Genomic DNA, 23281 nt, shown 5'->3' with positions numbered 1-23281 from the left:
ACTGTCATGTGGAGATACATTTGTATTATATCACGTTGTTTTCAAGAGCACAACAGTATTTTACAGGAAATTTGATAATGACACAATACTTCATTTATTTTACTATGTGTACATAAGCGTAGTTAACAATTAGTTGTTTGTTTTTGTGCTGTATTAAAACCTACGTCGCTTGTTTGAGTAGGCGAGGCGCGGGCACGATGCAAATATTCTAACTTGTGATTGGTGGACGATAGTCATGTGGGCGGGTCGGCGTGGACGCGCAGAGCAGGAGAGTAAGGAGCGCGTCTTCTCGTCTGTCTTTCCTGTCCAATGCCCCTTTGAGTAGGTTGAGCCACGTGCATACATAAGCCATTTCGTTACTTGTCTGCAACGTTCCAATTCATCGTGTTTCACTGAAACACACAGCAGCAAAATGGTGAAATTAGCTAAGGTAAGACAAAGTTACGTCTTTTTATTTATTTGTTTTTTGCTTTTTTTTACCACGAAAGCCTCTGCGTTCGTGATAAAAATGAAGCCATGTTTGTGCGTGAGGCCTTTACGGATGAAGTTACTGCGTTTGTGGGGAGAAAACGGGAAATTGACACTGACGGAAAATCTCTCTTCGTGTCCTACAGCTTGTGCTCTCCGTCCATTTTAATTACACCGTTACCGAGAGAGTGTGCGTTTGTGTGCGAAAGCGTTTGGGGGAAACTACATTCGCACTTTAACGTCCCTTCTCGGACGAGATCAGCCATGTTTGTGCCTTGCTGATGGTTTTCTGGCCTGCTAACGCTAAGCGACTACTCAAGATGGCATTCATGCGCGCTCTCGACTTAGGCACGTAGTTTGGAGATACACAGAAAACCGGGTGAATTAAAACGAATTAATTCCACCAATTATTCAGTAATTATCGAAAGGCTTGAAAGGTTTGTACAATTCAGGCTAGCATAGTTGGGTTAACTGTTAGCATTAGCATAGTGGTTTACGGTCCAAATGCAGAACCGAATCTTATTTCTTTAGAGTTACTTGCATGTCAGTGATAGTTTACGGCATTTCCTTTTTAAACTCTAGTTCACTGTAAGAATCGGAGTATGTTGCCCTCCTTCCCGCAACCGTCGTGCGTTTTAAAGCTTGCCTGCTAACCGTGAAATTAGCCAACATGGTAGCTTCCCCACCTCCTGAGCTCCACGTGGGTTGTGCGCCTGCTCCGAGAGACACACGAGGTGAAAAGCCCTAGACCAAATTAACATCCGGATAGTCGACTCAAACTAAACGTGGCTCACGTGAAACTTGCGTAAATAATTGGTAAAATGATTAAATCGTTTTGGCAGAGGTGGAGGTTCTGGACTTCTTCACTTTAAAGTGAAGCATGGGTTGATTTCCCCCCCGTCACCCCCACCCCTTCAGCATGTCAGCAAACATGCTTGGACAGCATGCCTGGACACCATACCTCTGAAGATTACTCTGTGGCTTAACCTGTGCTTTGAAATCTACATGCTTAATTAATTATTCACACATTTCTCCCTAATTTACATTTTACCCGTCTTCTTGCAGGCAGCAAATAATAAACAAGGCATTCAGAAGAAAAAGGCCCCACCACCCCCTAAAGATGTGGAGGAGGAATCGAGCGAAGAGGACAGCAGTGACGAGGAAGAGGTACAATATAATTGAGTTTGTCATGGTTGATAATAATTTGTGGGTATTTATGCAGATCTTAAGTGAATTAAAAAAATTTGACTTAATTTTTTGTTAATATAGACTCCTCCACCTAAGGCGGTGAAGAAAGCCACCCCAGCTAAAGCCACTCCAGTTGTTAAAAATGGCACCGCTGCCAAAAAAGCAGAAAGTGAAGATGACGATGATGATTCTGGTAAGTAATGAATTTCAACACATGCAAGTTAATTGAGTATAACAATAATAAAAAAAACCTTTAGTTTTTTACTTGAATAGAGTTAAGCTACTTCACTAATGTCAGTGGGGGTTTTCATGTCATGTGATCTTCAAATGAGTTTCATATCATGTAAGTGAATCAACAGGAATTGTGCTTAGTGTTGCATCTGCTGGTGAAAAGTTGTGACATCTGAGTCACCTGAAATCTAGCATTGCATTCACAAGGTGACCTGAAAAGGAAAGCTGTATTTACTCTATGTAAATATACACACCAGTTCTCTTATGTTACAGATATTGTTTGTACTTTATTAATGCACATGAAATATTGTTTTTCTGCATAGTCATTATATTATTGTAAAGGTAGAATACTAAGTCCTGTAGAAAAAAAATGTAAATAAAATGCAGAAGTGAGTGGTCTGTGTAGGTACAATCTCATGTTAAAGTACACATGGAAGAATAATTTACAGTGCATAATCTGCAGTTGGGTACCGTTTTTAAAATACTGAATTTGATGGTCAAAGTCTCCATTTGGAAAATGGTCACATCACTGTATTTCTTGTGGGAAATTCAGCAGCTGTTTATGCCTGATTTTTATCTTTAATGTTAGACACAAGTCTGCAGCTGTAGTTTCGCACAGGGATGTGATCCTTCAGCTTATTGTATATTTTCTAAAGTTAATGTTATGAAGACACATGTCCACTGTTTTCATACTCCTGCAATCCATACTCACAGCCAGGTCAGATAGCACATTTTGCATATATTTGCATATTTCTCACTGACCACAACTGTGGATTTATCCTATGTAATCAAATTGACTAGAAAAGTGTGTGGTTAAGTCTTGTGCTTTGTCACTCCACCTACAGAGGAGGAGTCTGAAGAGGAGGCCCCTGCACCAAAGAAGACGCCTGCAAAAGCAACACCGGCTAAACCCACACCAGCCAAAGCAGCCCCCGCAAAGGCAGAGGAATCAGATGACGACGATGATGATGGTGAGACCTGCAGCTTAGTCTTGTTTCAACACACCTCAAATTTTGTCATAAACGACCATACACCCTCCATTTCTTGGCATGCATGTGGTTGTTAAGTACCCATGTGTGTAATGTACGGAGGAAAAGTGAATACAGCGCTATGTCTTCGGTACCGGTGTGTGTTTATCGTCTGCCGGTTCTATCCTCAATCGCTGTGACATTCTTGCCTTTTAATGGCTCTTGTTGGAGTCTGGAGGTTTCCCCTCTGCAGGGTTCGTTGAAATTCACAATTTGAATGTGTACTGTGTCCAGATGATGAGTCAGAGGAGGAGGCCCCACCACCCAAAAAAGCAGCCAAACCTGCTGCCAAGCCCCCAGTGAAGGCCCAACCTGCAAAGGAGTCCTCTGATGATGATGATGACGACGACGATGATGATGACGACGATGAAGAGTCAGAAGAAGAGGCCCCACCTCCCAAGAAGGCTACTCCAGCTAAACCAGCTGCCAAACAAGCTGCAAAGGCCCCTGCCAAGGAGGAATCTGATGATGATGATGACGATGAAGATGGTTAGACTAAACTTTGATTTATTTTATTTTTAGAAAATGTTTATCTTTTATAATGGGTATACTAGGTCAGTGTGGAGTTATAGTCTTAGCTATATGATGATCAACAAGGGACTTAATACTGATCACGTATGATGTCACCTTTTGTATGTATCTGATGCATGTTGTCATAGGTTTGAGTTTGGTCACAGTGACCGTCTGAGAGAACTTCTGACAATGTTTCTGCTTTTCAGACTCTGAAGAGGAGATGGACACCACTCCTGCTCCTCCAGCTGCCAAGGCAAAGAAAGCAGGAATGGTCAAGGCCAAGGAGGAGTCAGAGGATGATGATGATGACGATGATGAAGATGACGATGAAGATGATGATGAGGAAGAAGAGGGTGAGTTTTGATGATGGAAAGTTGTCAAATCCCAATAAATAAACAGTGCACATATTTTAGACATTTTGTACAAGGTGTTAAGTCTCTAATAGCTGTGGCAAAGCCTTCACTCCCACAGTTTTAACACCATTTGCCTGTCCCAAATATTATTCCTCTGTATTGGCTGTATGGCTGTTTGTGAATTAAATTATGCAACATTTACATCTCTGCAGAAGCCCCAGTGACCGCTGGAAAGAGGAAGGCAGATAGCAAGAAGGACACACCTCCTGCCAAAAAGGCAAAGTCAGAGGGCGAAGGTAAGAATGGATGTGCTGACCTCATCAATCAAATGTCAACATTTTATTATGATGACAAACAAGGGACTTAATACTGATGTGTGATGTCACCTTATTAGTCTGAATCTCTCTGACACAACCGAATTTTAATTGGTAGAAGTTTACTCAAAAAATAAAGTGGAGCTCTACTCCTGTTTGCCAGGTTTCTGTCTGTTTGTTGGAAACTTGAACTCCAACAAAGACTTTGAAGAAATCAAGTCATCCCTGAGGAAATTCTTCTCCAAGAACAGCCTTGAGGTTGCTGATGTCCGGTTAGGAGGATCCAAGTGAGTAATCATTAAAAAAAATTACGTCAGTATTTGAGCTTCATCACTCAAATTTAACTCATTGGCTGGTACATACAGACATTTCCTGTCAGTTCATATTGAAAACTAAACAGTGAATCCCATTTGAAAGTGAAAAAGATATGCAGATGCAGCCCAAGTTATTGCCTTAAGCAACATCTTGGGGCTTTTCTTTGTTTTTACAGCATGAATGTCTTAATTGTTCCTCCTTGACTTGCCTCAACAGGAAATTTGGCTATGTGGACTTTGCATCTGAGGAGGACATGCAGAAGGCGCTGGAGCTCAATGGCAAAAAGGTCATGGGCCAGGAGTTGAAGTTGGACAAGGCCCGCAGCAAAGACAGCTCACAGGAAGGCAAGAAAGGTAAATAACTCCATCATTCAAGTTCCTGTGCACATCTGGGAGTGTTTCCCCTCCCAAAAAAATAGAGCGGGTGCTTTTCCAGGAAGTCAGTCAGCATTTTAAGAATTTCCTAGAAAATTAAAATTGAGTTAGTCTCAATAACCATGCTGATGTTGACATTTGTCCCGCAGAGAGGGACGCACGGACACTGTTTGTAAAAAATCTTCCCTTTTCTGCGACGGCTGATGACCTGAGGGAAGTCTTTGAAGATGCAGTTGATGTCAGGTTACCTCCAGGCCAGAACGGTTCAAATAGAGGGTAAGAACAAACCAGCATGTACCCATTATGAACATTACAACAAAACACAAGACAGTACTAAATGAGTCCAACAAACTAATCTAAGGTGAGAATCCTAGAAGGTGTAGGAAACTGACTTACCTTTTAGTTTATAGATCAGTTGTCATCAAAGTTTTAGGAGCTGCCATTTTGGAGAATACATGTGTCTGCTTTTTGTTTCCTCATACTCAAGCCTCCCATCCCTATACATCTGACCTGCATTTGGCTGACAGTGTGCTATTCTTGTTGCAGACAAGTAATCTTCCCTTCTCCATTAACAGCATTGCCTACATTGAGTTTAAAACTGAGGCTGAAGCAGAGAAGATGCTGGAAGAGGCGCAGGGAGCTGATGTACAGGGAAGGTCCATAATCATCGATTACGTCGGAGAAAAGAGTCAGAAAGGAGCTAAAGTAGCAGGTAAACTCTTAAGGCATTTGAAGCTGCATCGGTATTGAAACAATTGGAGACTAAGTAAAAGTTTTTGTGGTGTAATTAATTGCCTCATGATTATAGGAGTAGAATATTGCAATTGAAACATTGCTTTTAAGCAAGCTTTGAGGCAGGAAGCATTCCTAATAAATCTTAAGTTATTGCACTTACTATGTTGATTACAAAGCCCTACACATGTTTTCATGTGTCGTAGAGGCTCTGAATAAATCTTAATTACACTTTGATGCAAGATAGTCAGATATTGGATCCGGTGCAGAATTGGACATGAATGAAAATATTTCATATTTATCTCACTAGTCTCCTTCCTTCCTTCTCTTCCTGTAGTGGCAGGAGGAGTTAGCAAAACACTGGTAGTGAATAATCTTGCCTTCAGTGCCACAGAAGAAGTCTTACAGTCCACATTTGAGAAGGCTTCTTCTATAAGGATTCCACAGAAAGACGGCAGAGCTAAAGGGTAAGTATCTGTGTGGCATATAGCAGTAGTATTGACTGGCTTTAAGTCAAGTTCTATCCTCCTATGGATTTTAAATTTAAACTGTTACACCTTCTCATGAGCTCCTCCTAATCTTACCCATGATTTTGCATGGATTCGCACGAGAAGCAGAGCCAATGCATAGTTAGAACAGGCTGGCCCTCATCTCATGGGTGTTGCCTATGTCTGCTGTGCAACAGATGTCTACTTGAGGAATCACTTGAAAATAAAATGTTCAGCATTTCCTAATGTTATGCTTCTTTCCTTAGTTTTGCTTTTGTAGAGTTTGAGAGCACAGAGGATGCTAAGGAAGCCTTGGAAAACCTGAACAACACAGAAATCGAAGGCCGGTCAATTCGACTGGAGTACAGCCAGAACAGTGGTGGCAGAGACGGGGGAAGAGGAAACTCAGGTAGGTCTACAAACTGGACAGTGGTCTGTTTTTGGATATTATCCCAGATTGACATGGCCAGATATGATGAAAATTTGACTTCCTGAAAATCTGTGAAGATATAAAAGATAGTCAAGTACTGATCTGGTCTGTGCATGAGACTTGAGTTTATTGAAGCCTTTGTATTTTCCCAGCTGATGTTTGAATAAAATCAAATTTAGCCATTTAAAAACTGGATTTAACAATGACTTCTCTTTACCCAGGTCCAACAAAAACCCTCTTTGTCAAGGGTCTCTCTGAGGACACAACAGACCAGACCCTTAAAGATTCATTCGAGGGCGCTGTAGCAGCTAGGATAGTCACAGACAGAGACACAGGCTCATCAAAAGGGTAAGTCTGGAGAGTTTTAAATATTCCCTCTGGTGGTTCATGCTTCTCGTGAGCACCGCTCTGTCCATTAGTGATAGTATACGGATTCGCATGAGAAGTAGAGCAAACTCACAGTTAAACAGGCAGCTACCTTAGTGGCAGTTGCCCATGTCTGATGTGAAACAAAAGCAATGCAATAATCTAGTATTGTGAAAAGAAATGATACTTTCTTAGGTTAAGTGTTGGATCAGTTTTCCAATTTAATCTGATTTGTTTTTCAGTGTTGCTTTAGGTGCAGGACATGGCACCAAGTTAGCAGGAATTCAATTTTTTTGTGACTAGTGGACCATTCAGTTTTCACTTTACCTTAAGCTCTTTGTCTTGACCCACAGCTTTGGCTTTGTGGACTTCGACAACGAGGAGGATTGCAAGGCAGCCAAGGAGGCAATGGAGGATGGCGAGATCGACGGTAGCAAGGTGACCCTGGACTATGCCAAGCCCAAGGGCGAAGGCGGCTTCCGTGGAGGCCGAGGTGGCGGTGGATTTGGTGGCCGCGGTGGTGGCAGAGGAGGACGTGGCGGCTTTGGCGGCTTCGGTGGCCGTGGCGGCGGCGGCAGAGGAGGTCGTGGTGGGTTTGGCGGCCGCGGTGGTGGTAGAGGAGGAGGACGTGGCGGCTTTGGAGGTAAAGGAAATGGCTATTAAGTGCTCAAATACTAGGTAAAATCTGTAACAATAACATGTTTTCTTAAATATTGTTTTTGAGGATGATCAGAACACTAATACCCAGGCAAAAGTTATCGGGCTGATGCCAGCTAGCTGTACTGTATGTTTATGGAATCATACTTAGATATGATTTTGGCAGATGGCAAATTTTGCCCTTTAGTGTTCTAGATATTTTTTTAGCATTCTTGGTACTTGTGGTTGTTTAACTGAGTTGACTTTGTTTCTATTTTAGGTGGAAGAGGTGGTGGTGGATTTGGAGCCAAACCCCAGGGGAAGAAAATCAAGTTTGATGACTAAATCCTTAGTCTATTTTACTTTTTGAATGGACTCTGGTTTCATCAGTTTTCAGAGCTTTTGGACATTCCAGAAAGCGTCATTGACATATATTTAACTGTTAATGGGCATTTTAGCCCTTTATTTAGGTCCCTCAACCTTCCCCCGCCCTTGTGTGCCAGAATGGTACTTTTGACCCTCTCAGCTCAAGTACTACGTGCGAGTACTGAATGTCCTGAATGCAAACCTGCACCCCTCGCCCTCGTTAGCTTACTTGCTTTTCCGAAGGAGTAAAATGGAAAGGGTCTGGCAAACAAGTTTGCTGTGAAAAATATGCGTCTTTGTCAGATACATTGTGTAAATTTAAACAGTTTGTATGATTTCATTTTACCTTTTTGTAAAAAAAAAAAAGATTACACTTGTATCTATATGTTTTTGTTTTTATTTTGTTTGTCATTTAGTTTGCTTTAGGTGCCAAGTTTTACTGTAATGTGCAAAGCATATTTTGATAGATTTGAGAGTTGGGTGTTTAAAAAACATGGCATAGATGGACATGCCACGTTTGATTGGTGGGGCACAGTCGGTGTCTGAGTCGCAGAGGATGAATGACCTTATCTATGTAACATAAAATATTTGTAGTGCATTGACTAATTTTTCCCATCTGAGAATCGAGATTTTCATGTGATTGAATAAAACCTTGTAGGTGGTGATTTTTAAATGTCTGTCCTCATTGCACTCATCAGTCTGAAGAATTGAATGAAGTATCAGCAGGATCCCACTGGTTTGAACTATCCCTGAAATATAGAACTGGCAAATGTTGTACATCGTTGCCAAGTATGATACATTTACTTAGAGTTGCTACTTTTTATTGAATACATATTACTGCTTATAATGCAATTCAATACAACATCCTTGCAATAAATGCTGCCTTTGTGCAGCTTGTCTAAATCTGTTGTCAAGACTGTTGTTGAGTCAGCGCTACAAATTATGGATTTCATTTATGCACTGTTGAATTGTATTGCATTATGTTGAAAGTGGTGTGAATGAACAAATTATTGAAACCTGATTTTTGTGTTTATCTAATCTATATAGAAATACATCTGCCTGGAATGGATGGAAGATGGGCACATTTATAAGCTTAGGCAAATCATTTCCTCTGAGTAACAGTAACTACATAAATACCTATCTAGTGGTTGCTGTTATCCATAAAATAGCTGCATCACTGGTACATTTTTCCACTAGGTGGCAGTCTCCATCAGGTAGCCTTTTTGTCTGACAACCCAGCCAGTGGCCACAAAGCGGAACTTAGCAGTTGTTACATGAACAAAGTGTCTGAGCAGCTATAGAGGGCTGCATGTCATGTCAATAAAACCACACATCTCTAGAGGCTGACTCAGACTACTGAAACAATTCAAGTTTTGAAGTTTTGACCTCAGATATGCAGATTTGTTGGTGAAACTTTACCTATTCAAATGTAACAGCTTCCACAGAAACTGGACACAGATTCATAAAGTTGTGACACTGAGAAATGAGAGACCAAGGACCATTTTCTGCATGTCATTCCCCTGCTCTCTTTCCCTGCATTTCCTGTCCATTTACACAGTCGCTATCGAATAAAGGCCGACTTCATAATTTAATTTGCCATTGTATTTGATACATGCATTACTCCCGGACTTGCTGGAAAATGCATAGTTAAGTGAGGACTATGAAACTGCAGTAGGTAGCTTAAATTTGCAGATTTGCAAATTACACCTCATACAAAAATTATGTTGGTTTTGCTACTGACCAATAACCCTATCATCACCTCAGATTTGGAATAATCATAAATATAAAAGTATGCTTGGACATAAAAGGAAATTGACCGTGGTTTCAGTTTACTTAAACACAGTGGACCTACAGTTTCTGCTCTTTCATTTCTCACTGGTCAGAAGACTGACCCTGAACTGCAGGATAGGTGCCTCTTGTCAGTGACACTACCAGACAGGGGACAGCAGTATGCTGTCATCCCGGCGCCCTGTTAGCTGAACAGGGACCCTTGTTCCTGAAGGTGCCTGGGCGGGAGGCACTGATGATGGCACCACTGAATACCTCTATTAAGAGATTTGTTGCCCCCTGCTTTGAGCAGTGACAGAGGTCATGATAGCCTTTCGCTGTGGCGTTATGTCAGCCGTCTAGAATAACCTGTGTGCTTTCTTTTCTATCAATGAGTTCATCTTTGAATGCTGCTTTCAGTTCAGCTCATTTTCATATTGCTGTATCACTTCTCCTCTTCCTGTTGTTTTTTTTTTTTTTTCTAATGAAACAGTCATCCACAGGGGCATGCAGCCTGGCTGGCTGAGCAAATCCACATGCAACCAGAAATAAATAACAGGACTTGCAAGCAGCTGCCTTGTAATTCAGAATCATATAAGGAGGGAGCTCTGAAAATATTTTTCAGCATAATATTTGGCAGCCATTGTGGACAGTATGATAGAAGAGGTGAGGGTGCTAACATTTTACTCCCTACTTTACCCTCTAGTTTTCTAGAGTCAATAGGGCATTGTGAAGAGGAGAGAGGACGGAGATTGATACTTCATCTTATTTGTTTAGTGGCTCTAAAAAGGGCCCTCTTTAAATGGGAGTATACTGCTCAGAATACTCCTCACAATGGATCATTGTCACAACAAGTACATGGTGTTCTATAGCACGGATGCACTATGCACTACTAAGTTGCATTGCCTTGGCCTCTTTTCCAGCGTGACAGGAGGAGTCAGGGACTACACTGTCTTTATCTGCTGATAATAATCATTTACTGTCATTACATTTCCTCACTGTACATAATGGAGATACTGTGCATGATACTGTGCTTGGTTTAATGACCTCTGGAGAACAATGCATGTGTAATTATTAATTGCTGCTTATACAAACACTTTGATCACTTTCTGTCTTATACATCAGATAAGGATCAATTGCTCATGTTTTGAACTAAAATCTAATGAAACAGCTAAAGAGCACTCAAATTTTACTAGAGGTTATTTGCAGAATAGCTTAATATTGTAGAATAACATTGCGTCTTATCTTTGTGGCGATATTCATATTTGTATTTGCATAGTGTTGATACCAGTGATATTATCTCAGTTTTTATCTACTGGCAGTGAGATGTGTTTCTGTGTCAACTCAGTAGTTTTGTTTTTGAGGAGGTTATGTGCACACATACATTTGTGTGTCTGAGTTGATGACAGAAATTGACTCTCAGCATTTGCACTACGTGCTCTGCTGAAATTCCTCTGTAAAGATCAGTTCAGTTATGTTCAATCATAACCATACACATTTTTTTAACGCATACTTCTTGTGGTATTGATGATGCAAATAAGCTATGGGTTGACAAGCAAGTCATTCATATGTTCTCAGGGTCCTATGTTCCCCAGATTTATATAGCACATAATGGGAACATAACAAAGGGTTCCCCATTCTATATATTTTCTCTCTCACCTGTCCTGCTATCCTATAACACATAATGGGAACATGAAAAAGATGTTCAACCACTCTGTATTTGCTTGATATAACATGGGCTATTTTGGGAACCTATCATAGGGGGTTTCTGTTCCCTAGCACTGCCATATGGCTGTCATCATAATAGGCCTACACTTTTTAGGCCTACACTTTTGAGGTTAGGGTTAAGGGATGTTGTGTTTATATAGCTGTTTTAAAGCCTTGTTCCAATGCAACAAATGATAATATTTCTCCAAGATTTTAACTTGAAATGGGTAAATTTTGACCCAACCACAGTGTGAGGGTTAATATGTGTTAACAGAATATTTAACTTGGGAACATTAACCTGGGAACATAGATATGCTGCTGTGACAAAGTGTTTGGCTAAATCTTTCCCCATGAAAATACTAGTTCCACATTTGTTTGCTTTTTTGCAGACACTTAGATAAATGATTAATAGCACTTTCATGTCTATGAAGTAATTATGTAGCTGGAGTCAGCGACCAGTTAGCTTAGCTTAGAAACGTTTAGCTGATCTCAGTTTCTGCTTAGTCCCCCATTTCTTGTTGACATTTTCTTTACTGTTTATGATGATCATTTCTTAATCTAGGTTTTTTTCAAATGATTTCTGAGGTAGGATGTAAGTGTTTTTGCAAGCTTCTGTTTTTTTTTTTTTAAATAAATATTATTCCATTCCTCCAGGCAGCCATGTGTCAGCCATTATTCTGTAGAGGACAATTTTTTCATTGGATATAAAATCCTATTAAATGGTCTGGAGCACTTGCTATTTTGTAAGTGGCCAGCAGTAGTGTTATCTACAGTATACATGATTTGCTGATAGAAAAGCTGTAGTCAGCAGCCTGTAGGTTGAGGAATGTTCTTTTTAATTTTAGCCCAAGCAACAACATTCCCAACTTTAGCCACGCCAATGACGATGCTCCAGAGGCCTTTGAAGAAAATCGAGGGCTAGTGTGAAAGCTTTCTTGCCCATCCAGCTGACCCACTGACCATGCTAACATCAAAAGTTTCCTCCAATTAGTGTCAACAAATATGCAGCTCCTGGCCTGCAGGCAGATTGGAAAGCTGGGTGTGTACTCGCATACAGTCAGATATCATCACCGAAGTGGGACATTTACACTAGACGATGGTACATTTTTGGCTGATGGTTGATAAGTCAGCTCTCTAAGCCACAAAGCCAGTGTTTTTTTTTCAGTCACACTGAGAACGAGTGTTTAAAGTTTAAGTGTTGCATGAAGGTAGAGTACAAACTGTGCTCCTGACCTTCAGTGTAGTCTTTAATATCATGTGTTTGGTCTGTGGACTTTAGATTCCTCTTTACTCTCTCCTCTACTCTTCCTCTTTACTTTCTCTAGAGGAAGTGGACAAGCGTTTTTTTTAAATTGGGTAGCCACTCCCACAGACACATACAGCGCTCACTTGAGCAATGACTATTAAAACTATGACTTCCTACTATAAAACTTAATACGTCCTAATGTACATCCTTTTTAACCTTTATTTGTTCAGGGTAGTTTCACAGGAACACAAACACCCACCCACCCACACAAACACACACACACACACACACACACACACACACACACACACACACACACACACACACAATCACATTTTTAACATTGGAAATGAGTGTTTTTCTTTTAGAAGTTTATCAAGGTTTATTATTTTATTTCTTTTATTATTAAGATGACTCAATTGGACATGAATATTGCAATGATTCATTTAAATTTGCCTTGCTATAATTAGCTGAGAAAAAAGGCCCACAGAGCCAGAGTAAAGAGTAATATAGATAAGATTAAGATTCTACAGCTGCAATAGCGTCTCAGTGAAGTTGTACAGTGCTTGAGACAAAATGCTAACATGCTCACAATGACAATGTGTGTTCGAATGCTAATAGTGGCAAATAAACAGTAAACACAAAGTACAGTAGAAGTTCTTTGGAACTTCATTAATTTGATAAGTATTTGGTCAAACATTTCATCTTGTGCCAATGTTTTGATGATTTTATTATATGGATGATTGATGTTTGATTGATATTAAAAATTATCCTAAGGGCACCAGGAATGCCCTTTCAAAACTTCATGGCAATCCATACTATACCTATTGAGATATTATAGTCTAAAGTGGAGGACAACAAAGGGACATTGCAGTTCCTAAACCCATACTGCTAGCATGGCTAAAAAGCAACTAATTTTTTTGAGAACTGCCAAGTAATGTCTTCTGAAAACTGCCAAAATATGGGGTTTAGAGATTTCCCCTGACTTATAAATAATAGAACTAGTCCTTGTCAGTTTTATCAGTCTGAACCACAGTGATTTCAGGTAGGTCATGGACATTTGTTGTGAAAAATTTAACTCATGTGAAATACAAATCTTTTCTGAATTGGAGCTATGATGTAAAACCAAGTCTAGACAAAGTTGGGGTTATATGCAATGGTCGTACTTTCTTCTTTACTTCCTCTGCTATGAGCTTTATTACAGCGGCACTACAGTCACTGTTAACTGACATTTGTATAACTTGATATCTGGTAAGGATGTCTAAAATTCTAAGACTTTTCACCAACAGCCATGAGGTAGAATTTCCTTTTCACATAGTTGCATCCTTGTGTAGCTTTTGTTTCTTTGGACATGGAGCTGTAGGAAAATTCACTTCTACTAATAACTTACTTGTCATCCCCCCATTCACACCTCCATGTTGCCAGTACCTGCACCCCCATCCCAGAGACCCAGACAACAAAGGAAATTAGAACCAATGAGTTTAATTCTGATAACAAAAGATATTCACACTCTTCCATACTATTGCTGTGTTAATGTGTTCTCTTTTGTTAAACAGTCTCAAATGATACATTCTCAGGTCATATTGCATAAACCATACTGATCACTGTACAACAATACAGATAATTCAGCTCATTTTCATGGTAGTTTTGACTCCATAACACCGCACATTGTGTTTGACAAAGAGTACAGTTGAAAGAGATAAACCTACTTAAGCTATGCTTCTGTATTGGTGAGTGTACCCCTCGTGAAACACAATACAGAGAAGATCCTGTTTCTGCTTCAGCTTTGTTGTCTTTGTCCCGAAAAGAGGTTGTAAAGAACAACAGGATGGTATTTGTTTTGTTCAGCGATGCCTTCTTTGTCTTCATGAGGCAACTTAAAGCTCTAAACAGTATCCTCACTGTTAACTGGCAGTATCAGTGTATATTAACATAAACAGTGTGAAATGTCACACCAAGTCAGGAGCATGCACAGTTGCTTTCTGAAAACCAATACAAAATATACAGTGAGTTGAAAAAATATTTCCCATACCAAATAACATAAGATTCTTGGAGAAAGTTGTATCATATTTCCTCAGTTTCTGTCTTGGGTTTGGTTCTTTTAGCATAGATAATCTGTAATTACTATAATACAGAAGTCTTGATATTGATATTTATATATTGATATATTGTGATATTTTACCACTTTTATACAGAAAACAGAACATGCACTTGGTTTAAGTTGCTGAATGCTGGTCTATAGATATTTCCTATATTTTTTTGAGTACACCATTATTACTTTTATGGTTGTTTGAACATGCATGTTTTCTTTACTGTTTAGTTGTGTAACTGATACCCATATGTCAACACTGGACACTATTGTTGGGTGACCTGAGATGGATTTTCACATAGATGTTCTGACGCTGATAACACCAAACACAAAAACAGCTGATCTAGGACAGATTTTCAAAGACAACTGTATTGTCAATATGTTTATTTACAGATGACAATCTATGTACATTTTTTAAAAACATATATTTACATCATCCAGACATAATCATCACCTACTACACCCGCAACGTTCAGCTTTATGATCATTGAACATTACATTACTATGCTCATCTCTTGCTTTAAATTAAATAAAAGAACTCCACATTTGCCCCCCCCCCTTACTGGGGGACAATTAAATTAACATGTCATACGCACGTACCAGCAATAGTTTTAGTTCACAGTGTCAATGTAAACCCTCTACCGAATTCATGTCAAGTATATCAGCGCATTCAAATCCACAGACAGCATACATGTATCAAGTTTAGACATTTTAAAAAGGTTTCCAGTAGTATAGGAGTAGTGGAAGTCCAGATCAAGTCAGTCACATTCCATATAAATGAGTGCAAGGACCTCTATGATACAAAAAACGATTCAAATAGTTCTTTAAGGTGTGTGTGTGTGTACTGTATATGCAGATAATGGTGTCATGGTTACATTTAAGTAAAAAATGTGACAAATGATGGAATTAAAAGTTTCTTGACCAAATTACTGAGGTAGAGAGAGTTGTTTCTTTCTCTTACTTGAAACCATTTGACAACTCTGCAGCATACCATACCTGTAACACCAAGAAATGTGTAACACTTATTACAAACCCAAAATGCTAGCGTAACGGCCACATGTGCAATGGCTTTTGAACACAATACTAACTGCCCTTATAATTTCACGTAAAGACTAATCCAAACATTATTTCCCTTTGGCTGATCCGAACACACAGTATGCTACAGCAGTTACAACATTTTCGTGGTTTTGTTTACCACTTCTCCGCTCAAGAAGTTTTTTACCAAAAATTTTTAAACCGTATTCACATTAATGGATTTGCTGTCATTGGTGTTTTCGTGACAGCTCACTGCAGTATTGCTCCTGGCCAATGAAAAACCTCCACCATTTCAAAGCAGAAGAGGAAGAATGGGTGTTGGCCGCATAGGAGAGGAAGAAATTTAAATATTTTGCAGCATGGTCCACAACAAATTATTATTCAATGGAATGAATACAAAGTCTGTAATTGTAGAGCAAATAAATGTCCTCCTTAGTGTGCCCATTGGTGCAGCAGCCTCTCCACATAAAGGAGAGTTTACTGGGAAGTTTGCCTTCAGCTCTCAAGCATTGTATTGTACTTCCTATTGGTATCCACCAAGGTTTAGCTCAGCTTGATGGTGCTGTCCTTACCTGGTGTTTTCGTGAAGCTATAGGATCTCTACTTTCTGTGCGCAGACTAGGTCGCTGTTAACCAGATTCCACATATGCATGAGGTCCGATGGGAGCAGCTTGTGCACCACAATCATGCTCTTAAAGAAACAAGGTTCTCGGTTCAACTTACTGTTCTTATTTTTCACCAAGCCAAACGTCTTAAAGGCATTATGTTTTATAGGAGTGACCTGAAGCACCTCCAGACACATGCCCAAGAAGACGTCATCGATCGGGTAGAGCTCCACGGTGTCTGAGATCCAGTGAAGCCTCCTCGCTAAGGTCCCATCCATCAGAAAACCACCTCCGCCTGCATATGGAGGGTATAGGGTCTTGTTATACAGAGCCTGGGGTATGTAGTATTTGTTTTCTTTTTTACGAATGGGCTTAGCCTTGAAAATCACATCCCCAACAAACAGATTCTTGTCATGGTTGCTGCTTTCCAGGAACTCAAAGATGTTCTCCACGCTGACAAACACATCATCATCCCCCTTAAATACATAGCGCACACTGGGACAGTAAATGTGGAACCACTTGAGGAAGTGAGTCTCTTTAAGTGTGAGGTTGAAGAAGCTATCCAAAAAATCCCACTGGAGGATATCCCCATAGATGTAGTCCTCGTACTCCACAAGCTTCTGGTGGTTCGCTCTCTCCACCTCATTGGAGGGTTTACCAAGAAGGAAGAGGGTCTTTATCCTCTTGCCATCCAACACCTGCTCTTTGCCCCAGGTTTTTCGGATCACCTCCCTGCGGTCGTGCTGGGTGGCAACTGATTTAATTACCATGAGTAAATATATGTCCCCTGTGCACCTCTCTGGGTGGTTGAGGAGCATGGGGAAGTAGCGGCAGTGTCGATAAAGCATGAACTGCTTGAAAGTGTCCTCCAGGCTCTTGAACCAGTCCTGGCTAGTGAGGTTGAGGTTGGCGCTACAGTTGGAGCTAGTTACATCCCAGGTTCTGGGGCTGCTGTTTTCAGTGATTCTGGGCCCCTGTGTGGTGGCCCGGGTTTTGGGCTGTGGCTGGTGTTTACTGGCTTTCCAGAAGCCTTTTAGCCCCAAATATGAGTCACTTTTCTCTCCCAGCTCCGCTCCCTCAGAGGTATCCATGCGAGCCTGCCTCTCGATTTCGAAGGCAGTTCCCATGTTGATGCTCCCTCTCTGGACAACAGTCAGCGCCAACACAGCCAGCAAAAACATGACACTGACCTTCTTGTACACCCTCCAGCGATCTCTGTTGTTCATCCTGGGTGAAGACACAGACACAGATGCCAATAAGACAGGCGACAAACACCTCTGCCTAAGTCAGAAAGCTAAATATTGAATTGTATTAATAACATCATGATGCATTGTTTCAAGAGATCAAACAGTGATCTTAATTTTTCTTTCTGTTTAAACCTTCACCAGTTTGACTGCGATAGTCTTGGAGTGAAAACATCACACCAAAAGTTTGACTTTTTCATTGATACCATGGGCATGTGTTCTGGTTTTATTGTTTGATGTTTAAAAAAATAAGTATGAAGATGGAAAAATTATTCCTTAGAGGTTAAACCAAGTTTACACTACCCACATTGGAATATTTGCGGTTTATGTATAGCCAGTGAAGCACAGAGGACTGACTGTCACCATAATAGCTTCCCACATGTTTACATGCTCTGCAGAGGTATACTTGCTGTTTTATGCATAGTCATTGGTGCCAAAGAATAGCCTAAGGGAAGGTTAGTATCATATGATTACAGTGTGCTCTCTGTTCGCAGTTTTGCATACACAGCATACAATCCAAAAATGTCCATATGAGTTACAGTGGTTTTAATATTATATTTTAATCGCAGCATGTTGTTTCCATAAATGTCTACGTAATCACAATAGGATTAAGTAGCACTTGTCACGTTTTATCTTGAAAAGGTGGAATATTTCCATCATGTCATGCCAGGACTCGTTACATTCACGACCCCAGAGACACAGAGTGGGCCCCTTTCCCTTTGAAGGAGACATTTCCCCCTTCATAAAAAAAGGGGAAAAAAGAGGTAAATTCTTGTAAGTTCTGGAATCAGCCTAAGCCAACACATTTTTAATAAAATCGGTCATCTTAACGAAATTCAGCCTTTAAATCAGAGACAGTTTGACACTGAAAGAGAGACAGAACAGATTGCCGCACTTGAAATATGCGCATTTAGCCCACGCTGTTAAAATGTTGCGCATTTCCCCTCCTTACTACTAAAACAGGCTACCTGCATACAATCTACACGTTTGAAAAACAGATTTGTGACTAATTTTTTGCCCTTGACGTTCTTGTTCTTCCTAAAACTACTTAACTACTTAAGAGGGGCTGCACCTGATTGCAAAGACTCGATTCCGAGCCGTCCAAGTCTTGATGAGTGCCTCCACAAACTGCTTAAGATTTGAAGTTACCTGCAGCTTCTGGATGCAGCCGAACCGAACCGAACAAAGGGGGACGAGAGCTGTAGATAAGTTTTAAATATGACAATGTATCTTAAATTGATCACGGTGGATGCCACTTACATTTTCTCTCACGCTTTCGACGAGCTGTGACGGCCGCTTTGAGGCAATAAATAAAGAAAGTGCTGATTTATCGGAACCACAAAAGTGTGAACGGCTTAACTTTGTATCCCCTCGGCTTATTCACAAAATGCTAAAAAAAAAAATAATCCCCTCCATCGAAGACAGTCGTGTTGCAGTTACTGTTGCGAGAAACGAGATCTTAAAGGTGCCTTTGCCTGGTGATGCACATGTGCGGTGCGGAGAACTGCTCCCACTCCCTCACTGAGATCCGCTTTTAAAAGCTCAGCAGCAGCAGACACGCATACACACACACACACACACACACACGCACAGGACGCTGATGATGAATGAACACGTCGTTTACACAGTATTCTGCCATAGGTCTTAGGCTACAATAACCCTGTTTAAACAATGTAAATGATGGATTTCTTTTACTTAAGGTTCTTATTGAAAACCACGAGGGGAAGAGACAATGCGCGACATCTACCATGTTTACACTTTCAGTTAAACTTTGAAGTTAAGTTTCAATTTCCAAAAAGCGATAGATGCAGTGAGTCATGGCGGAATTTAAGACTTCAAAATCCACAGTTCATGATGAAATGAATGTGAGCATCAGTCGTTTATTGCTGTAGCATACTGAGATGGAATTAATTAAAAAGCTTAGTAGTTTAGTTGATATTGTCTTTTGATGTAAACTCTCCTTTAAAGTAACTAATAACTAAACTTTCATATAGATGTAGTGCTAAAAATACAATATTTTCCAATGAAATATTGTGGAGTTGACAATACAAGCACTTATACTTAAGTAGCTTACAGAAGTTGAGTAAATGTTGTTAGTGACTTTCCACTTACCACATGTAAGAACCAATCAACAAACAAAAAACCAGATTACATAAGAGGATGCAGCATGCAACTTTTGAAGAAATGCCTTCTGAAACCATAAAACACATTTCTTTTTATGTCCATTCAAAAGCCCAAGCTATCACCTGTCAGATTCACATCACAAAGACAATACAGCTACAGCACTTGTCCTACATGTTGCAGTTTACTACACAGCAAACAGGTAATACTTTGAATAACAATACACTGTTGCCATTGTAACTTTGAGCTTGTTTCAGGCCATGTGGCATTTCACCGTGTTTAACCTGATTAATGATTCTAAGGTACAATACTGAAATAAATATTCACAAGAATAATATTTACATTTTATGACTATTCCGGGTGAGTTATGTTGACTGACAAAAAATCAAGCCCACAGATTGGGCAAGCAGATTATTACAACCCATAATTATGTTTTACTAATAGGTGACCTCTAGCAGCCATAGTAATTATGACGTCAGGATGTCAGGTGAAGCAGTATGACAAAGTGACAAAGTCTGTGTTAGGATGAGGGTGGGGATGGATCTGAAAAACAGGAAGCTGCTGTTTATTTCAAATTTAAAACCAATAGTCTTTTAATGATGACAGCAGCCCTGTCTGTTTATTATTGTAACTATGATGACAAAGGTCCACTATGCCCACCACTGATGGGGTGCTAGGGTCATATCAGAGAGTACAACCTATACATTCATTCAGGTTAGAAGACTTGCTCTTTGAGACTCAAGTCCACTGCTCTGTGTGCAATTTTTTTTGTCACATTTGCTGTTGTTGCTAAGTCTGACATACTCTCTAAACCCTTCACCCATTTCCAGTAAAATTATATCTGAACCTACAGCACTGTATGCACTTAGCAGGATGGTGGTGGATACCAAAACAGGAGCATCAAGACTTGATGACTAACATTCAGACATGAATTCAAATGATTACCGATGTCTTTCAGATGTGTTAGTGGGCAATTACTTGCTAACAAATTGCCCTAAAAATATTTAAACAGAGATATGTTGATGATTATGCATTTGTCAGCTTGTTTCTGCTACACTCTGTAGTAGTCACAATTTGGTAAATATGGCTCTAAGTAAAGGCAAAATACATGCAGTGACCAAACCTCTTCAAAACAAAAGTGCTGTCATGCAATGTTTCATAGATTAAAAAGATACAACATGAAGAAAGGAGAAAGTGGAATAAAGACTTTCTTAGTTTTATAATAAACACTGGCTTTTAATATTGACCTTTAGTAAATAAGTAACTGTAGCATAAAGATTAGCTTAGTGATATTAGTGATATGCTTTGATGAAAGCATTCCTACAAGATTACTCACTACAGTTACTGTGAGTCAAAAAGTTTCAGTTATATTTTATCTCAAGACATACAGTCAGACATATCATAAAGATACTGTAGGGTCACCAACAGATCCTGATATTCAGTCATGAGGTCTCTCAGCTTGAAAACAGGTAATAGCTGAAATGCTGATTGCACAGCTGTCACTGCTACAACCGCAGTTAACCCTTGCTGTGGCAGACTGTGTTCTTACACCTCTATATGGTCTGGGGAAAGAACAACAAAATGTCTCTCTGTGCTTCAAAACAGGATTTTTTTTTTTTCTTTTTTGAACGCAGCTGTGATCCAAAATCCCTCTTCCTCTCCTTCTCTCCCCATTTCCTGGATCCAGCCAGCCATCCTTCTCAGGGCCATGTGCATCCTGTTGCCTGCTGGCTGTGTTTTTTCCCGTTTTGATTTTTAATTTTTTTTTTTTCCTCTCTGTGGATTCACGCTCTGCAAGTGCTGTAGAGAAGTGAAGTGGTGATGGACACCACAGTCCCTCATCTTTACCTTGGCTGGAAAGGCAACATTTGTCACTAAAGTGTGACAGAGGCAACAACCAGTGAGGAAAATTGAGCTCCGTGAACACGATGACTCATTGTAACATGTGATTTGTGTCCGGATATGGCCTTTGTTACTGCAATCATGTTGATTTCAATGTGGAACTTGAATAATGACTCTTGTACAAATTGAAATTACAGTTTCCAGTTGACAACAGCAACATTAAAGCTGTACTGATCAATATTGTTATATTAACACTGAATTCCATGACTACTTGTATGTGAAAAGGGTCACTCACAGTGATGAACGAGAATTTTGGCATCTGTCAGCTCATCGTTGAATGAATGCTAATGTTGCTCATGTCTGCTCGTGTCTGCCTGACGTGACAATAGGCAGCAGTTTGCTCGTTCACCATAGCTTTTCTAGGTCATAGTATGTCAGTGTTGTATTAGCATGTGCTTCTACTGACCCCAGAGTGACCTAAAATGAATAACCCTAACTTTGAAACCCCCCATCCACTCAAGAATGTGTTTTGCTTCTCTTGAGTGTGTGACATTTACCATGCAGAATGATGTTTGTTCACAGGGCTGTTTTCAGAATCTATGAATATTTGTATTATTCATAAATTCTGGATTCTCCAATGAGGGTGGGGACACAGATGTCTTTTTAAGAGTTACAATACAGGTAATTTACATTTTTTAAATGGAAAAACCATATCAGACACAAATTATTACTCCTAGAAAAGTACTTTTTATACATCTTCAAACTGTCTGGTGGGGGTCTTTACAATAATATTGTGTAATCTGTAGTCTGTAGGAATTCCAGAATAATGAAAGTCATATCTAATTTCCCTTGAATAGTGTCCACATGCTTTTTAAAACTAAAAACTATCATAAGAGATGATACTGTGCTTGCTTTTCCTATTAAGGTTTTTACTAGGTTTTCCTATTAAAACAAAAGTCCAAAGATCAAGGCCAACAAATTAAAGGGTTAATAATTACAGAAGTCTACAAAATTATCTCCCTGAGTTATGAAATCTCTCAGTCTAGAAATAAGCACCTGTCTGCTGGGAAATGGCAGCAGGGTTGTGAAACCTATCCTCAACAGGTGAAATGACATGTGACGCACCTCCATCACACTCGGCACTCCCTCTGTCACACTCCATCGGTGATAGCTTTATACCCAGAAGTTCCTTTTCACCCTTTGTTGTAGTTTACACAACAATAAGGAAGTCAAGGTGAGCTGGGAGTTTGGAGAGTGGTAAGGAAAACAGACTTTCTGTTAATAAGAAATGGAAAACATAGCTGCTACTTTTGGCTCAAAGGAAGCCTAAGAGGAAGTGCTAATCCCTTGTTGGCTTTAACACACCTGAGGGACTTGGGAGAGGATTACCTTTGGTCTCTCGTCAACTGTCTGACTGGAATGAACGAGCCTCAGAAAATTCATCTGTCCCTCCTCCTTTTGATAAGTGAGAGGCCCTGGCTGCTAGCTCCTCAGTCACCATGAAAGAATTTACTGCTGGGGTAGAAAACGTGCCTTGAGGGGATCTTTTCCTTCCCCCCTCTCTGTTTTCCATTCAGCCGTCAACCGAGGATGTTCCTCTCTGAAAAGGCTGGTAGAACAAAGGGGATGTTATCGGGCTGTGTTATGAATGTCCCCATCAGCTGTGGTTATAGGTAAACACCTGCCTGCTTTCTAAACACCCAGAGGCCCCTATTAGTTTCATCACACACTCTAAGGTCACCAACAACCTACTAAACAGCATGAGCTGAAGTCCAGAGTTTGCTGAGTTTCCAGCAAGACTTTAATAGTGCTGACACAACTTC

General features: G+C 40.1%; 2 protein-coding genes and 3 non-coding genes across 5 annotated transcripts; 4 read left to right on the top strand and 1 right to left on the bottom strand.

Moving 5' to 3' along the window:
• Positions 1–262: 262 nt before the first annotated feature.
• Positions 263–8475, top strand: ncl (nucleolin). The gene is made up of 16 exons (XM_018673066.2): positions 263–430; positions 1534–1635; positions 1738–1849; positions 2733–2858; positions 3150–3404; positions 3635–3781; positions 3994–4077; positions 4259–4382; positions 4627–4763; positions 4934–5060; positions 5360–5496; positions 5854–5983; positions 6271–6413; positions 6656–6782; positions 7154–7443; positions 7717–8475. The coding sequence occupies exons 1-16, from the start codon at positions 413–415 to the stop codon at positions 7779–7781; spliced, it is 2124 nt and encodes a 707-aa protein (XP_018528582.1). The 5' UTR covers positions 263–412; the 3' UTR covers positions 7782–8475.
• Positions 2922–3060, top strand: LOC127143518 (small nucleolar RNA SNORA57). The gene has a single exon (XR_007814995.1). It is a non-coding gene; the product is annotated as a small nucleolar RNA SNORA57 (small nucleolar RNA).
• LOC127143515 (small nucleolar RNA SNORA75) lies at positions 6072–6203 on the top strand. Its single transcript, XR_007814992.1, has one exon. It is a non-coding gene; the product is annotated as a small nucleolar RNA SNORA75 (small nucleolar RNA).
• On the top strand, positions 6823–6949 carry LOC127143516 (small nucleolar RNA SNORA75). The gene has a single exon (XR_007814993.1). It is a non-coding gene; the product is annotated as a small nucleolar RNA SNORA75 (small nucleolar RNA).
• Positions 8476–14980: 6505 nt separating the features above from the next.
• Positions 14981–19030, bottom strand: b3gnt7 (UDP-GlcNAc:betaGal beta-1,3-N-acetylglucosaminyltransferase 7). Its single transcript, XM_018673067.2, has 2 exons — positions 18756–19030; positions 14981–17478 (listed from the first exon to the last, which is right to left on the bottom strand). Coding segments are annotated over exons 1-2 (1245 nt in total). The 5' UTR covers positions 18758–19030; the 3' UTR covers positions 14981–16235.
• Positions 19031–23281: the final 4251 nt, after the last annotated feature.

Source organism: Lates calcarifer, linkage group LG17 (genome assembly GCF_001640805.2).
Source record: "Lates calcarifer isolate ASB-BC8 linkage group LG17, TLL_Latcal_v3, whole genome shotgun sequence".
NCBI lineage: Eukaryota > Metazoa > Chordata > Actinopteri > Centropomidae > Lates > Lates calcarifer.
Note: the sequence above shows the minus strand (reverse complement) of the source record. Positions and strands in the feature narration are given on the sequence as shown.

Excerpts from the sequence above, each read along its gene's own strand:
- ncl (XM_018673066.2), top strand. Across the intron at positions 4,078-4,258 it reads GGCAAAGTCAGAGGGCGAAG|GTTTCTGTCTGTTTGTTGGA; the intron begins GTAAGAATGGAT and ends CCTGTTTGCCAG. Across the intron at positions 4,764-4,933 it reads CTCACAGGAAGGCAAGAAAG|AGAGGGACGCACGGACACTG; the intron begins GTAAATAACTCC and ends TTTGTCCCGCAG.